The sequence below is a fragment of the Lactuca saligna genome, chromosome 8 (assembly GCF_052625555.1).
Source record: "Lactuca saligna cultivar CGN05327 chromosome 8, ASM5262555v1, whole genome shotgun sequence".
Lineage (NCBI taxonomy): Eukaryota > Viridiplantae > Streptophyta > Magnoliopsida > Asterales > Asteraceae > Lactuca > Lactuca saligna.
In genome coordinates this window covers 86,247,622-86,265,981 of record NC_136424.1, presented here as the reverse complement: position 1 = coordinate 86,265,981, position 18,360 = coordinate 86,247,622, and the positions used below count along the sequence as shown (strand labels likewise).

The window sequence follows — 18,360 nt, the reverse complement described above, 5'->3', positions numbered from 1 at the left end:
GCTAGTGATATAATTCCTGGTTGTACTCTGAATTTAGCTGATAAACTCTTTAGCATTGACCTAATTCCTATAGAGCTAGGTAGTTTTGATGTGATAGTAGGGATGGATTGGTTATCCAAAAATAGAGCAGACATTGGTTGTTATGAGAAAGTCATCAGAGTGCCTCTCCCTAATGGAGAAACCCTTATCATACACGGTGAGAAGCCAGGAAGAAGTTTAAACATAGTATCAAGCGTGAAGGTTCACAAGTACCTGAAGAAGAATTGTATTGCATTCATGGCCCACGTGCTAGAAAGAGAACTAGAAGCTAAGCAACTCAAGGAGATTCCAGTGGTTCAAAACTATCCCGAAGTATTTCCGGAGGAATTGCCCGGTCTACCCCCTTATAGACAGGTCGAATTTCGGATAGACTTAGTTCCCGGAGCGGCACCGGTAGCAAAAGCACCATATCGCCTTGCACCATCCGAGATGCAAGAACTATCCGGACAACTTCAAGAACTTCTAGACAAAGGGTTTATTCGACCAAGTTCTTCACCTTGGGGAGCCCCAGTGTTATTCGTCAAAAAGAAAGATGGTTCGTTCCGAATGTGCATTGATTACAGAGAATTGAACAAGTTGACAATCAAGAATCGATATCCCCTCCCTAGAATAGATGACTTGTTCGATCAGTTGCAGGGCGCTTCCTACTTCTCAAAAATCGACCTTCGGTCAGGGTATCATCAGCTAAGAATTCACGAAGAGGACATTCACAAGACAGCGTTTAGAACCCGTTATGGACATTATGAATTCTTAGTCATGCCTTTTGGACTAACGAACGCACCCGCTGTATTCATGGATTTGATGAATAGGGTCTGTAGACCATACCTAGACAGGTTTATAATTGTCTTTATCGATGACATACTTGTTTACTCGCGGACCAAAGAAGATCACAATAGACATCTAAAGCTAGTGTTGGAGCTGTTGAAGGAACAAAAATTGTATGCCAAGTTCACTAAGTGTGAATTTTGGATTCGGGAAGTACATTTTCTTGGTCATGTGATCGGTGAAAGAGGAATCCATGTAGATCCAGCTAAGATAGAGGCAATCAAGAAATGGGAGGCCCCCAAAACCCCGACAGAAATACGACAATTCCTAGGATTAGCTGGGTACTACAGACGCTTCATTGAGAATTTCTCTAGGATTGCTCAACCATTAACATCTTTGACCCAAAAGGATAGAAAATTTCTCTGGGAAGAGAAACACGAAGAGGCGTTTCAAATCCTGAAAAACAAGCTGTGCAATGCACCAATTCTGGCTTTACCAGAAGGATCAGAGAACTTTGTGGTGTATTGTGATGCGTCTCATCAAGGATTAGGATGTGTGCTAATGCAAAAAGATAGGGTCATTGCATATGCTTCCAGACAACTCAAACCGCACGAGAAGAATTATACCACCCATGATCTAGAACTAGGAGCAATAGTTTTCGCCCTTAAGATATGGAGGCATTATTTGTACGGAACCAAATGCACCATTTATACCGATCACAAAAGCCTTCAGCATATCCTGGATCAGAAAATGTTAAACATGCGGCAGAGAAGATGGGTAGAGTTGTTTAGTGATTATGATTGTGAGATACGATACCACCCAGGAAAGGCTAACATAGTAGCCGACGCTCTTAGTAGGAAAGTAAGAGTGAAACCTTCCCGTGTGAGAGCTTTGGGAATGGTAATTCAGACAAGCTTGAAATCTCAAATCATTAATGCCCAGGAGAAAGCGTTATGCAAGGAAAATCTTCCAGGCGAAACTTTACATGGTTTGGAAGAAAGATTTGAAACCAAACCTGATGGAGTTCGTTATTTTAAAGACAGGGTCTAGATTCCAAGGGTTAACAACCTGAGAGACATGGTATTAGAAGAGTCTCATCGATCTAAATACTCCATCCACCCTGGAGCAGATAAGATGTACAAGGATCTTAAAGAGTACTATTGGTGGCCTGGAATGAAAAAGGATATTGCCTTGTACGTCGGGAAGTGTTTGACATGCTCAATAGTCAAAGCTGAACATCAGAAACCTTCCGGGTTGTTGCAACAACCTGAAATTCCCCAATGGAAATGGGAGCAAATATCTATGGATTTCGTTACCAAACTCCCTAGAACTGCTAGAGGTCACGACTCAATTTGGGTCATAGTGGATCGACTGACGAAATCCGCTCACTTTCTCCCTATTCGAGAAGATTTCAAGATGGAAAAATTGGCCCAAATCTACATCGACAAAATTGTTTCTCTGCATGGTGTACCCCTATCTATCATTTCTGATAGAGATAGTCGTTTTACATCTCGATTTTGGTGGATGTTACAGAGGGCACTAGGAACCAAGATAGATTTGAGCACAGCTTACCACCCTCAGACAGATGGGCAAACAGAGAGAACAATACAAACATTGGAAGACATGCTACGAGCGTGTGTCATTGAGTTCAAAGGAAATTGGGATACTCATTTGCCCCTAATTGAGTTTTCCTACAATAACAGTTACCACACGAGTATCCAATGTGCTCCATATGAAGCATTGTATGGACGCAAGTGTCGTTCGCCCTTATGCTGGACAGAAATCGGTGACAGACAGTTGACTAGAGTCGAACTTATCCAGGAAACATCTGACAAGATTACTATCATCAAAGATAAGCTTAAAGCTGCTAGAGATCGTCAGAAAAGTTATGCGGATAATCGTCGAAAACCATTAGAATTCCAAGTAGGAGACAAGGTACTTTTAAAAGTGTCGCCTTGGAAAGGGCTTGTGCGTTTTGGTAAGAAAGGAAAACTAAGCCCGAGATATGTTGGACCCTTTGAAATCCTTGAAAGGATTGGTCCGGTAGCGTATAAACTCCAATTGCCCCAAGAGTTAAGCGCCATTCACGACACATTCCACGTCTCCAACCTTAAGAAATGTCTAGCCGACGAAACATTAATAGTACCCCTGGAGGAAATTAAGATCAATGATAAGCTGAACTTCGTTGAGGAACCGATAGAAATCCTTGACAGGGAGGTAAAACAACTTAAGCGGAGTAAGATCCCGATTGTGAAAGTTCGATGGAACTCAAAACGCGGGCCGGAGTACACCTGGGAGCGCGAGGATTACATAAAGGAAAAGTATCCGCAACTATTCCCATGCGATGACAAGCGATGATATAGAATGAATTTCGGGACGAAATTCTTTTTAAGTGGGGGATACTGTGACAACTGTCAATTCAGGTCATTCTTGGACTCATGCATCTTTATAATAACCATTCATGCACAACATGCCATGACCTAGTAGTATAAATTAGGTCAAAAATCTTGCATAAACTAGGATCCAACTAAGGTCTAGGACTAATATACTTGATACTTACAATTCTAGTAAGTTGCTTAGCTACAATAGGAAATGCCAATACTATAATTAGAATAAGCTTCAAACTTTGTTATAATTGAAATAGGGTATAAAACTCTAAAAATAAATTAAAACACTCTAATTATACTTCAACATGTTGTTGAATACCAAACAATGTTCCAAAAACCCTAAAGAGCCAAAAATCCAAAGTTATAAAATATAAAGCTTAAAAACTTTATAAAATTTGGCTATAAACTTCCTAGTATCAAATTATATTAATCAAATTATGGATTATACCAATGAACTAGAAATATAAATTACAAGTATTAATCATAAATTATTTGTTGAAAACAAGATTTTTAAATAAATCAAATTGCTTAATAAACATTTTATAAAAATGAATGTTTTTATATAAAATATGGGAGGGAAGTTTATAAAGTTTAAAATTTAGGAGAGAGGAGGCCAAAAGGCATGCAAAAACCGGCCATCACCTCTCCCCATGCCCTCTCTCTTCCCCAAAACACAATCATCAAGCCTAAACCCTTACTCCACCTCTTCCACTTCACTCTCTCACTTCACTCTCTTCTTCCTTCTCTCTAAACTCACGAAAATCCTCTCAATCCTCTGCAAAATTTCCAGATTTTGAATCCCTTGAAGTGTTCTTACTTCTCTCAAGATCAAAACCAAGGTAAACAACAACATCTTCTTCCATAGTTTCATGGTTAAACCTCTTTTTCTTCTTAGTCTTCTCTACTTTTCGGATTCTATGCCTTTCCATGGCTAGAAATCTTTATTCTCCCCTTGTGGTTTGTAGATTCTCACCATAACACAATGCATGTGTTAAAGATGGTGAAAATCCGGGATCAAACCCATGCAAGGAGTGGAAAAGAAGCACATATGATCATGTGACATCAAAACATAATATTTCATGTTCTTCTCCATTTCTTGTGTGTTCATGCATGAACGAAAGCATTAAACCATTTCTAGTACATCTTGGATGCTCATTCATTCCATGCATGTGTTAGAAATCGGGCCTTACCAAGGACATGCATGATGTTCTTATTGAAATACCCTAAAAATGCACACAAGCAAACATGCAATCTGCCAGATTATTTTGTTCGACTTTGAACAGTCATAACTCAGTCATTTTTTAACCAAATCATGATATTCTTTTTGTATTGGTTATTTCCACGAGTTAACTTTCAAACCCAACTGGTCTTACTGTAAAATATTAAATATCCGATTTTTGGCAGATTTTACAAAAAGGTTGCGCATACAGCTCTTTTTCTGTGATCACTATTTTTATCTTGCTTAAACAATGGTCTTAAACCCAACCATAAATCTTAGGAAAAATACCTTAGAAACTTAACATATCTAGTGAGTTATGGTTGAAATTTCGTGGCTTAAAACCTCACTGAATGGGCTACAAAAATTCATGAACCTCAGCCACATCTACACTTCATGCATTATTGCATGCAACTTTTCTTAAATTGTTTGGAATCATTACCCTCATTTCTCTTCTGGATACATTCTTAACATTTTTACTTTTGAAAGCCCTTGCATGCATGAGATAATCTGGAAAATTTCAAGAGCTTTTGTTATTTATTTGATTTATTAGAATTATTGCTAAAACCAAGGGCATAAATCATATAAAATACTTCCAGAGGTCAATAAATCCTAAATAAATTCATGAATGATACTTATGGGGAATAATGACCCCTCACCAAATTTCAGCAATTTTTGTTACTGTTTCATATGATTTCTAATTTTCTTTTATTTAGGACATGATAAATTACAAAACCACTTTTTAGGATGTGAAAATTGTATCTAACAATTTTCGCATACCTTACTTGTGATGGGTGACTCAATAAAATAATTTCAAGATTTTTCATCATGTCTAGCTATTTTTCCCAATTTTTGGTAATTATAATGGCTTAAAAATGGGAAAAATAGTTCTGATTATCCAAAATTCATGAAAATTTGCCAGGATATCATATTATATAGTAGGAGGTTACATAAAAATTTTGAATATTTTTCTCCACTGTAAACTATTTTTCCCTTATTTTCTAAAGTTAATTGCACTAAAATTCACTTAAATATACATAAATACCCAAAACCAGTTTATACATTATGAAAACCACTTTTGATATTTTTCCCAAGATATTTATACTGTAAATGATGTTACAAAAATTTATGGTAATTTATTTTAACTGTTTAATAATATTTCTTTAATTAATGACTATTTAAAGGAATAAAACAAGGAAAAATACAAATAACCACTGAAAAATATATTTTATATTTTTCCCAGCCTATTTATGTATAATAACAATTAAATAAAAAGTTTGGGTAATTTTGGAAACTGTTTACTATTTATTTCAATTTTTATTGAAATAAATGCTCAAAAATTATAAAATATAATTAAACAGCTTGGAAATCCATTTTTATAATTTTCCCAGCTTAGTATTGTGTATTAACAGTTAAATAAAAAGTTTGAGAATTTTTATCCCTCGAATGCTATTTTTCGTGAATTTATGTTGTTATTGAGACTTAAAATTTGAAAAATTAACCTTCCAAGGTTGTAATTAATCGCACGACTTGTAAAATTTCAATACATCAGAAAAAGTGTAACAAAATGATATAAATCCAATACTAAAACATAAATTGGCATTTCCCTATATGTAGAGTTTAGTATATTAGCATTAGATATCGACATGGAAACTCACTAGTGCGTGTGTTTGGTGTCGTAGGATCCCGGTAGTAAGACGTTGGTGCATCCCGAAGTACCGCTTGTGTCTACACAAAACATCGTGAGTATTCACGCACTCCCCTATTTTCAGTTTTATGTTTTGGGGTGGAAAAGCATGTCCAGAAAAACTATTGTTTGCATGTTGTACTTAAATTGAATTGTATCAAACATGATTGCTATTGTATTGCTATGTTTCTTTATGTATGTCTATGCAACACGGAACATGAGAACTTATCGTACAAAGGCCCTTCCCTTATCTCTAACCATTAACTCTTTGAGCCAATGGTCGTTATGGATAGCGCTATTAGGAATTGACAACTCCTCACTCGCCCGAATCGCTGGAGTGCATGATACCATATTCATCTATGGAACGATAAGCATAGATCTCGATAGGGCTTCAGTCATAGGTTTGGTTGAGACTCATTGTTTGCTCATACACATACAAACTCGTTTCTCGTTATAGCAATAAACTTGTATTCATTAATAGCAATCAACTTGTTTATCATTGAAGCAATGTACTTGTATTTACGAAAAGCCTTATTGTACGCTCGATTTTATAAACTTGTGATACTCACCAACTATTTTCATAGTTGACGCTCGTTTTACATGCTTTTTCAGGAAATAATTAGTAAGTGGATGTAAAGATTCATCATCATAGAGCATGCTGCATCGTGTTGAAGCTATTATGAAGCTATATTTTGAACAATGTTATTTTGAAAAACTTGTATTTTGTTCTTTTGAAGCTATGGGTTGTAAACTTTTAAATACTGCTATGGTGATGTATCTTTATCTTTTGCAATGAAACCGTTATCGCTGTCATACCTTGCGTTTCCGCTTTAGCGGGGTGTGACACAACTTGAATTGGTTTTTTCAAGAATAGTATTTTCTTCACCTCTTCAATGTCTACATCAGGCTCAACTGGATAAATTGCACTTGGCAATAAGTTAAACTTCATACCATTCGGGGGTTCAGGAATATCCCAGTTTTCTTTAGTGAGGTCTGAAGGAGGTGTGAAGTAATTTGTGGGCTTGATGACCTTGATCTTCTGATAAGAATCTCTATCAGGATTAAAGAAGATGGTTCTTTTAGGAGATGGTGCTCTAAATTGTTCATCATGCCATGTACATCTTTCTTCAGGCAAGATCTCCAAAGATTTCTTTTTGAGAAGCACCTATTGTTTAGACTTTAATTCCTTAGCCTTCAGTTGCTTAGCTAATTCTTCATCTATATCCATTTGAGATTCTTTTGCTAATTCCTTCTTAGATTTGAAGACAATCTTTTGTTATCCCTTATCCTTGGGATCAGTTTAAGGAAGCTTTGGTTGAGTGATTGTTTAAGATACGGTGACAGGCTTGGAGAAGTAAACATCTTTCCTTCTTGGAACTTTTAGAGATGGATACTTGATCCCTTGTTGTCGAACGAGTTCTTTTTCTTTCTCTGCCATCTTTGCTCTGTTCTATTGAGCCTTAAACCGTGCATCAACAACCATTTTGTCGAGTGTAACGCCCGTAGATCCGGGCTAGTCAAATTAGAGACGACAAGCATCGAAAATGACTTTTTGATGGAAGATTATTTAGAAGGATTAATCTTAACCAAGTTGTAGTATATGTCACAAGGTTTCCATGCATATAAAGAACGCCAGAATCCGAGTTATAACAAGTTATGACCTGTCGAAGTTTCACGACAGAACCGGTATGACCCAGCGCGACCCAGCGTGACCCAGCGTGACGTAAATAGTGAATTTAAGGTAGATAGATATCTATCCTTAGTGATTTAAACGAGATTCGAATATTTCTTTGATAGTATTCCAATGATAAAAAGACAGACGAAAATGGAGTTCAGATGAAGGAGTTATGAATTTTGAACGGAGTTTTCCTGTCCCGGACTACTAAAGATAATATATAAGTAATATACTTATAATATATTAAAAATAAAGTAAAATTTAGCCAATGGAATCTAAACGAGAGTTGTAGAGCATAATCTCACCTTCGCGTCGATATAAATAACGTTGAAAACGGAGTTCGTATGCGAAAGTTATAAATTTCTGAAGTTCAGGGCGCGAACCCGAAAGCTGTGTCAGAGACCACGACGTGGCAAGTCTCTTGACACCTCCGGGAGTCCCCCAGATGCAACTTGAGATGACGCATGCAGTGACGACCAAGCCCACGACGTGGAAAGGGCCAGTTTTGCCCTATAAATAGGTTTGAAGGGCCAACCGAGTTTGGTTGCTCATTCTCTCATCTCTCTCCCATATTACATCGTTTTACGTGCAATTTTAACCCCCGAAGCCCCGGTATCACCCCAAGACCCGAAGCAAGTCCCGAAGTCCGAAGATCCCGAGAAGAAAAGAGTTTCCGAGCCGAAGCTCTGCCCACGAGAAACCCGGTGTGTGAAGTGATCCCGGTTTCACCGAAGAATACTACTTCTACATGCCGTAGTGCTGTCCGATCAACTTCTGATCAAGTGAGTGTATAGTCACTTTCGTCTTACACATAGATATGAAGTATTTTATAAAATACGTGATATGTGTATATATATAGTTGTTTATATGTGTGAGTGTGTGGTTACTTTCTTCTAACACATAAATATTAAGTATTTGCTATGAAATATGTGCTATGTGTATAATATAAAGTTGTTTATATGTGTGAGTGTGTGGTCACTTTCTTCTAACACATAAATATTAAGTATTTGCTATGAAATATGTGCTATGTGTATAATATAAAATTGTTTATATGTGTGAGTGTGTGGTTACTTTCTTTTAACGCATAGATATGAAGTATTTGCTAAGAAATACGTGTTATGTGTTTGTACATTGTTTGCTTATTTGAGATGAGTGTGGAATGGATGTTTTATATAGTTTTTAAATGAGTTAAACTGTATATGTATTTTATATCTGCGAATATGTTGGGTAGAACATGGGTAGATGAGATAGTTGGTATGTGATAAAATGAGGAGGTATGAAAGACGCGCTTATAGGATAATCCTGGCAGATGCGCTTATAGGATAATGTCGGCAGATGTGCCAAATAGAGATGTCGTAATACTAGCAGATGCGCTTAAGAATAATATTGGTAGATGCACCAAATAGAGATGTCATAATACTAGCAGATGCGCTTAAGAATAATATTGGTAGATGCACCAAATAGAGATGTCATAATACTAGAAGACGCGCTTATAGGATAATGTCGGCAGATGTGCCAAATAGAGATGTCGTAATACTAGCAGATGCGCTTAAGAATAATATTGGTAGATGCACCAAATAGAGATGTCATAATACTAGCAGATGCGCTTAAGAATAATATTGGTAGATGCACCAAATAGAGATGTCATAATACTAGAAGACGCGCTTAAGAATAATATTGGTAGATACACCAAATAGAGAATGTCATAATACTAGCAGATGCGCTTATAGGATAATCCTGGCAGATGCGCTTATAGGATAAGGTCGGCAGATGTGCCTAATAGTGAATATCATAATCCTGGCAGAGGTGCTTAAATGATAAAGTTGGTAGATGCGCCTTAAATAACAGTGGAATTCCTGTCTATTCCTTAAAGTCAAATTTTAGGAATGAATGAATAAAGGATAGGTGACTCTTAGGGTAAAACCTTAAGAAATAAAGAAGATAACAGGGATGGGTAATTGGGTTGATTGTTTGATGATTAAATATAATAATTATATTATTGTGGGTTGAAAACCTTATATGCTCACCAGGCTCCCAAGCCTGACCCACTCAGTTTAATTGTATCACAGGTTTCGATATGAAGTTGCTTTGCACTGAGAGATTAAAGGAGATGTAAATCACTAGAGTAAATGAATGTATGTTCTGTTTATGCTTATGTGTCTGTATCAGAACATGACATCCCGAGGTTTTATTATTTAATGTAAATACATTCTCTTTGAGAAATGTTTTGATAAGTTTTTATCATATCTTGTTTTGGGAACAAATTCCGCAACCGTTTTCTTTAAACGATTACTCTGATTTATAAAACAAAACATAAACAAATCGGTCTTTTATGGCCGAGAAATTGGGGATGTCACATCGAGTGACTCTAATTTCTCTTGTCTCCTTTTCTCAAACTCATTTGGTGGGTCTGGAATGTGATGTATAATAGGAGACTGCTTGATCTGGTATTGTTGACCTTTTCCCCCTTTGGTTCAGGTGGCCTATCGTTTGAACCATATAGCTTTGCTAAGATCAAGTCAAGTTTCGAATCAGTTGATGCAACCTTTTGTTAAAGATCACATAGATAAGAAGAGGAAGATTGTGTCTTGATAGCCTTAACTTCATTGACTAGCAACTAAATAGTTTTATGAAGGGAAGATATGTCACCTATTGAGCTATTGTATTTTTGGGAATTGGATTTGAGAGATTTGCAATGTCCAATCGTAATGAATCCAATTGACGTTGAACTTGCTTACTAGATGCTCGAAAGGGATAGGTGGAGGATGATGCAGAAGCTTTAGATAGTTTTGCAATGGACTTCTCAATAGTGGAGATATACCGGTCTTGAGTTGTAACATGATTCTGCATATGATCTAACTTGGCTTCATAGACAAAATCTAGACTGGATAAGGATTGGATAAAGTTATCTATATTTTGATGCATTGGAGATAGACAATCTTCAGTAGTGTTGTGAATTTTATGATCTAGAGTTTTGATCCTCCGCATGTTGCGAGCAACTTGTCCTTTGATATAAGCAGTTGTGCCTTCAAAGTCTTTAATAGTGACATGAAGTTTTTTGACCTGTGATTCTGTTGTCTCATTAAGGATACATACATTTTCTTCCATTCATTCAAGATACTCTTGAAAATTCTCCAGATATTCAGTGTGAGAAGATGTGTGAAAGTGAATCTCCTCAATACCACCAACTACCACTGAACAATTACTCTAATATGTTCAGGCTCAGGTTTAGATGTTATCACAGAATAATAATGTTGCTTCTTTATTATCGATATCAAAATATTATAACAACTGTCTCAGCCATATTATATCATAAGCAGTAGAAGCAATAGCTCTATACTCTGCTTCAGCTAAAGAACGAGATATAGTAGCTTGTCTCTTAGATTTCCACGAGACTAAAGAATCACCAAGAAATATGCGAAATCCAGTAATAGATCTTCTTGAATTTAAACACTTACCCCAATTTGCATCACAAAAATCCCTTAATTTCAAGTTGGATTTAGTAGATAAGAAAATTCCTTGACCAAGATTTTGTTTCAAATACTTCACTAGATGACATGCAGCTTGATAATGAGGAACTCTTGGAGAAGACATAAACTGAGACAATTTCTGAACTGAAAAAGAAATGTCTGGTCTTGTTATGTTTAAGTATAATAATCGACCCACTAATTTTCTATATTGTGCAGGATCATCAAAAATATCACCTTTATCACTTTGCATATTATTTCTAGGATCCATAGGAGTAGAAACAAGTTTAGCTGCTAAGAAACCCAAATTCTCAATCAGTTGGGGTGTATAATTTCTTTGTGAAAAAAAGATTCCTTCTTTGGATATAGCCGCTTCTAATCCTAAGAAATATCCTAGAGAACCCAAATCTTTGAGCTTGAGGTTTTCACTTAGTTGTTGCTTAAGAAAATTTATTTCTGTATTAGATGATCCAGTAATCAAGATATCATCTACATATACTAAAAGAGCAACATAAGTGGATCTTGATACTTATATAACCCATAATAATTGCCCAAGTACTTATTATATGGTCCTAATAATATTACTATATTAAAACATAAGCTAAACTAAAGATAGGTTAGACGTAACTCACTTACAATGGGTTTTTCTCAAAACCGGGCTTCGCTGGAGCAGCGTTTCCGAGCCGAAAGGCTCTTTTCTCGGGACTCCGGAAGCCTTGGGTCTTCCTTCAGATGCTAGGTGGTTTACCTAGACTTTAGGGTGGGCTTAGGGAGCTTAGAGAGAGAGAGTGTAGAGAGAGAAAGAAGGTTTGAGAGGTGTGAAGAAATGGCAAGACCGGCACCTCTATTTATAGTGAAATTTCTGATGGACTGGTCGATTTTTGACCAAAAACTCGCCGATTTGGTGCATGTGGCAGCCTTCTGGTGGTGCCACGTGTCCAATTCTGGTGGTGCCACGTCACCTAATATCGCGTATCAGCCTCCCGACTTAGAAAAATTATAACTCTCGCATAAGAGCTCCGTTTTCGACGTTCTTTATATCCACGCGTAGGTAAAATCAAGATCTACAACTTTCATTTAGACTCCATCGACTAATTTTCAACCGATCTTAAATTTAACAGTAGGAGGAGATTAGACTGCTAAATGACCGCGACGAATTCGTAACTCCTTCATACATACTCCGTTTTTGTCTGTCTTTTTACCGTTGAGTTCCTATTAATGAGATCTTCAACTCTCATTTAGGTCACGTAAGCCAAAACCGCTCGAACTAAAATTCGAGTTTTGGGCTGTACACTGCTAAGCCGAAACTTTGAAAAATCATAACTTTTTCATACGAAATCAGATTTGGGTGTTCTTTTTATGGATTTTCTTGGTTTATAGATTACTAAGGCTAAAAACTCTTCTATCATAAATTCACTTTTTACGCTTCCCAGTGTTGTGTCGGTTCCATCGCAAAACTTCGACGGGTCATAACTTCTTCGTTATAACTCGGATTTCGGCGTTCTTTATATCCCCAAAATCCTTGTTTCAACCACTACAACTTTATGTAAAGATATTGGGCTTATCTCACACTTTAATTTTGACGCTTATTTTTATTCTTTATTAATTATACCTTTATAATTAAGTATAAAACACATAAATTCACATAATTCACATAATACTCAAATATTTCATCTTTATTACTTCAAAAAGAGTTAAAATAGTTGACCTAAACTATTACGTCGTCTAAAATGCTTAGCCCTGAAACCCGGGTGTTAAAATATATGTGTAAAAAAAATCCACTCCTTCTTGTTGGCTAAAGCCTTTGGTAACCATTCGAGCTTTATTTCTTTCAACTTGACCATTACTTCCATATTTCAATTTATAAACCAATCTGCATCCAACTATATGTTTATCAAAAGGCAAGGGTATAATGGTCCAAGTGTTGTTTGCTTCCATTGCAACTAGTTCTTCATCTATTGCGTTACATTACTGATGATATTTGGTAGGTTGAATAAAACTTTGAGGCTTAAAATTTGCTGAAATATTCATCATTAAGACTTTGTGATTTGGAGAAATCTTTTCATAACTAAGAACATCTTCCAAAGGATAGATTGTAGTAGAGGATAAATTTTAATGTGTTAGAGACTTACAATGAAAATCTCTTAAGTATAATGATGAATGTCTGTTTCTAGTAGGCTTACTAGTGACAATGATAGGATTATGAGAAGAATTTCCAGAATCAGAAGAAGAATTGGAATCGTGTGAATGATCAGAATAAGAATGATCATTGTGCTCAACTGGAAATGGAACATCTTCAATTGTGGAAATAGAAAGCATAAATTGATAAAAAAAAAAAGATGTATGAACTTGAGTATTTGTAAAAGGGAATATTGATTCATGAAATACAACATCTCTAGAAATGATAAACTCATTTTTGGAAAGATCATAGAGTCTGTAAGCCTTTATGTTGGTAGGATAACCAACAAAAACACAAGATTTTGCCTTGGGACAGAATTTTGATTTGTTTGCAGCCAAAGTAGAAACATAAGCCAAACATCCACAACTTGTTAACTGAGAATAAGAAGAATGTTTACCAAGTAACCTCTGATAAGGAGTATTATTGTTCAAAACTTGAGAAGGCAGACGATTAATGAGATAAGCAGCAGTTAAAATACATTCACTCCACAGATTCAAAGGTAAATTTAAATGAAAACATAATACTCTAGTTACATTGAGCAAATGTTGATGTTTTATTTCCACAACATATTTTTGTTGAGGTTTAGCAACACATGACCTTTGATGAAGAATCCATTTTTGATAAAAAAAATATCTATAAAATCCAATTCTTTAGCATTGTCAGACCTAAAGACTTTAATTTTCTTATCAAATTGAGTAATAACTATTTGATAGAAAGCTGGAATGATGGTAATAACATCTTATTTGTTTTTCAACATATAAATCCAAGTATATCTGCTACGATCTTCTACAATTGTAGCAAAGTATCTAAATCCTTGAATATATGAACTAGAAAATGGACCCCAAATATCACAATGCACAAGGGCAAAACAATCATTTTCCATATTGTTTACAGAAACAAATGGCAATTGTTTTTGTTTGGTTAAAGGGCAAATGGAACATTGGGAGAGATATGCAGTAGCAATTTTTATAGATAACAACTCTTTTATTGATGATATACACTTATTAGATGGATTCCCTAATCTGGTGTGCCAAACATCTAAAGAAATAGAACAAATATTGATATCTTTCTTGTGGCTTTTCTCATCCAACACATAAAGCTCTTGACACAAATCAGCTTTGCCAATTATCTTCATTTCCTTCATATCCTGGATCAAAGCATGATGACAAGTAAACCATATCATTAATCTTTGATTCATAGTAAGAGAACTCATAGAAATCAAATTCTGATAAAAAGATGGAACATATAGAACATCTTTTAAAACAAAAAGATGATCAATTATAATGTCACCAATGAGATTAAGAGGAAGAGTAATCTTGTTAGGCAAAGTAACAATGTAATGAGAAACTCTTCTTTTGTTGGAAAACATAGAGAATTCATGACAAACATGTTGAGTTGCACCGTAATCAATTATCCATTTCTGTGATTTTTGCCCTGAATTAATAGAAATGGAATAACATTTACCAGTAGTTGTTTCCTCATTTGGATTAACATATATCATATGATTAGAGAGAGATGACATGATTTGTTGGCATTGTTCTTAAGAAAACCCTTTGAACATGTTGGACAAATCATTGTTGATGGATGACATTTGAACATTTGGATCATTATGAGAAGCAACTGCAGCAACCCTGCTTTTGGATTTATAACCAGGAGGATATTCGCGGAGCTTGTAACATTTATCGATCATGTGACCTTGCAACTTGCAATGAGTGCAGAAAGGCCTGTCATGATTGTTATTCTTTAAGTTGTTTTGAGGTTTGCCATAATTTTGAGTTGAAGCTTTAGCACAAAAACCATTGAATGTTGTACATCACTGTGAATAGATTTCTGTTTCTCTTCTTGAAAAATTAGAGAAAAAGTATGATTAATGGAAGGCAAAGGATCCATAAGCAAGATCCGACCTTTGGTTTGGGAGAATGAATTATTCAATCCCATTAAGGAATTCATTATGTGCTCATTGTGAAAATACTGCTTGATTTTCTCAACACCACCACAATCACATTTGTTACAGGTACAATTAGATCTGAAATTGACCAGTTCATCTGTAATCGTTTTGAGTTTTGTGAAGTAGCGATAGAATCTTGATTCTAACTAAGATTCGATAATTCTCTTCGAATTTGAAAAATTCTTGGTCCATTACTCTGCTGGAAACAATCTTTTAAATCGTTTCAAATTTCAAAAGCGTTTTCAGTAAACATGATACTGGCTGAAATTTATTTGGAAATTAAGTTTAAAATCCAAGAAATTACCAATTTGTTGTTGCGCATCCATGCATTGAAATTAGAAACTTTAGACGAGCTTGGCTTTGGAAGAGTTCTGTCAATAAATACAGTCTTGTTCTTCATAGATAATGTGATCTGCATTGCTTGGCTCCATGAATTGTAATACTCGCCAGTAAGCAATTATGAAACGAGAACAAATCTGGGACTATCGGAATGGTGAAGATAATATGGATGTGTTCTATCATCCATGGGAGTTAAAATAGATCTAGAAGTAGAACGAGAATTGGTTGACATGATGAAATAGCACAATCAACGAAGTACAGAAAGAAAGTATGATTGAAAACAAGATGGAGATAGAAAAATAAACAAAAATTCAATCGAAATATGAAATTAGAATCAGAAGCTCTTATACCATATTTCGAGAGAAAGAGATAGAATATTTTCATTAGATTTTTTTTTCAATATATTGAACGCAAACGGACAGCCCAATTTCTAATTCATTTCATTAGATTGAAATCAATTACACCTCTACCATCTCATCTATATACAACTTCTAACCAACTGAATGGTAAATTACAGAATTAACCCTCAACTATTACATAAGTACATAAAAGTGACCAAATATACATGTCTATATCTAATATACAGGAACCCTAATTTTGATCCTCGAGATTGACACAGAGAGGGGAGGGAGATGGAGGAAATTAAAAAGAGGAAGCTTGAGCAGAACGCGAATGGTGAAATTGCTTCCAATACGTCGGAGGATCAGTTGCGTTCTCTGTTAGACCCACTCTCCAAAACTCAGTTGGTTGATCTCTTATCAAAGCTGTACATTTCTATACATAACTTCCCACATAAATACTTCCCATTAATTTCTGTATCTTATCTGTTTTAAGTTTCAGCATCCTGGTTTATTTGAATTCTGAGAATTTAATACCTAACCTCTTTCATTTCATCTAATTGATATTCTGCAAGTTAGGACGTTTGGTTTTCAAAACATGAAAAAGGAAATCATGATTCTTCATATAAAAGTGAACCTTTTATTGTTGTCTACAATTCATTTCATTTTCAATTTTCATGTATATGCTTGATCATTCCACAAACGCTTTCTGTCTTAGCTACATCAAGAGCCCTTTTCAATTGAACTGTGAAATGACCATGCGATGTGTGCTTGTTTGCATGTTTGTCATGAAGAGGATGCCAATACCCTTCTATTTCTGAAGAAATTAAAAGTGTTGCAAGTGCAGATCCAGCAAATCGAAAGCTTTTTGTTCGTGGGTTAGCCTGGAATACCACCACAGAGACCTTGTATACTGTGAGTGCATTGTCAATGCTTGTTTTTGTACTTCTGTGTGTTGTTTGACCTAACTGCATTTTTGACGTATGAATACATTCTAACATCAAGGTTAATAATTACATTCAGGCGTTTGAAGAACATGGTGAAATCGAAGAGGGTGCTGTTATACTTGATAAAGCAAGTGGAAAATCACGTGGGTATGGTTTTATTACATATAAATATATAGATTCAACCCGAAAAGCTCTAGAAGCACCTAGTAAACTCATCGATGTAAGTGTTGTTTGTGTGTCTTTTGATGAGTTTCATGATTATGATAACTAATGCTTGAATATTTCTGTTTTAGGGACGTATGGCTGTTTGCACTTTAGCATGTGAAGGCATAAGTACAATAGGTAGTAGTAGTAGTAGTACTACTACTACTGATCAAGCACAAAGGAAGCTTTATATTGGTGGTTTGTCCCCTGAAATAACAAGTGAGACGTTGCTTTTGTTTTTTAAAAAACATGGTGAGATAGAAGAAGGTTCGGTTGCATATGATAAAGACACAAACAAATCACGGTAAGTTATGTGAAATAAAAAAAAAATGGATTCATTAATTCATTTATTAATGATATGGCATCTGAAAAAAATCGTGGTATTTTTGCATGTTTTTTTTTTAATCTCAAAGTGGTTTCGGGTTTATTACTTACAAGACTGTAGAGGCTGCCAAGAAGGCTATTGATAACCCTCAAAAGATGTTAGGGGTAAAGTGGTCATTTATTACTCTCATTCAGACAGTTCATTCAGTCCAAAAAATGGGAAATGATTTTGTTGATATATATATGTATGACTTGCTTGATGCAGGGTCGAAATATAACAGTGAAGCTTGCTGATAACCAGAAGGGCAAAATGGTCCAGACACAAATATTACCTGGCGGAACAATGGTTCCGATTCAGATGGTTGGATATGGACAGCCGGGAAAGTCACATTTAAGTGGCGGTTATGGTTTCCCTTCTCAGGTGGTTGCAGCCTATCTTGGTTCGGGCCCACAGGCTGCAACCGCTGAGTATCCAATCCAACCTCAGACTGGGTACTCACAGTATATTTTAAGGAAGGAAAATGTGGGGAATTCTTTGATTACACCAACAGGGGGGTATGCGTACTATGGCACTAAGTAATGAATGATAGATGTTGGTGATAATAAGTAATAATAGCTCATCACTTATAAAAGCGAAATAGCTCTTTTTATTTTTGAAGTGTTGGGTTATGAGAATATATGTAGTTAAATTTCTATGATATTTAAATTGTATATATTGTCTCAATGTGTACTTCCTTTGGAAATTTAAGCTCGAATTTATATTTGGTATGATAGGTTGTATGGTTGATGATAGTGAATTCGGTTGTATTTCTTTTGTGTGAAATTGATTCGTGGGTTTGGTAAAA

At 35.6% G+C, this 18,360-nt stretch overlaps 1 protein-coding gene across 1 annotated transcript; it reads left to right on the top strand.

Annotated features, from left to right (window-relative positions):
* The first annotated feature begins 16,288 nt into the window (after nucleotides 1–16,288).
* On the top strand, nucleotides 16,289–18,283 carry LOC145008898 (UBP1-associated protein 2C-like). Its single transcript, XM_078967524.1, has 6 exons — nucleotides 16,289–16,468; nucleotides 16,835–16,955; nucleotides 17,064–17,207; nucleotides 17,281–17,495; nucleotides 17,605–17,680; nucleotides 17,781–18,283. The coding sequence occupies exons 1-6, from the start codon at nucleotides 16,335–16,337 to the stop codon at nucleotides 18,093–18,095; spliced, it is 1,005 nt and encodes a 334-aa protein (XP_078823650.1). The 5' UTR covers nucleotides 16,289–16,334; the 3' UTR covers nucleotides 18,096–18,283.
* The last annotated feature ends 77 nt before the right edge of the window (nucleotides 18,284–18,360 follow it).

What these genes read in the sequence shown, in the direction of transcription:
- LOC145008898 (XM_078967524.1), top strand. Translation starts at nt 16,335, where the DNA reads ATGGAGGAAATTAAAAAGAGGAAGCTTGAGCAGAACGCGAATGGTGAA. An exon ending in GTTGATCTCTTATCAAAGCT is followed by an intron (nt 16,469 to 16,834) that starts GTACATTTCTAT and finishes TTTGTCATGAAG; the next exon opens with AGGATGCCAATACCCTTCTA. An exon ending in AAAGACACAAACAAATCACG is followed by an intron (nt 17,496 to 17,604) that starts GTAAGTTATGTG and finishes TTAATCTCAAAG; the next exon opens with TGGTTTCGGGTTTATTACTT.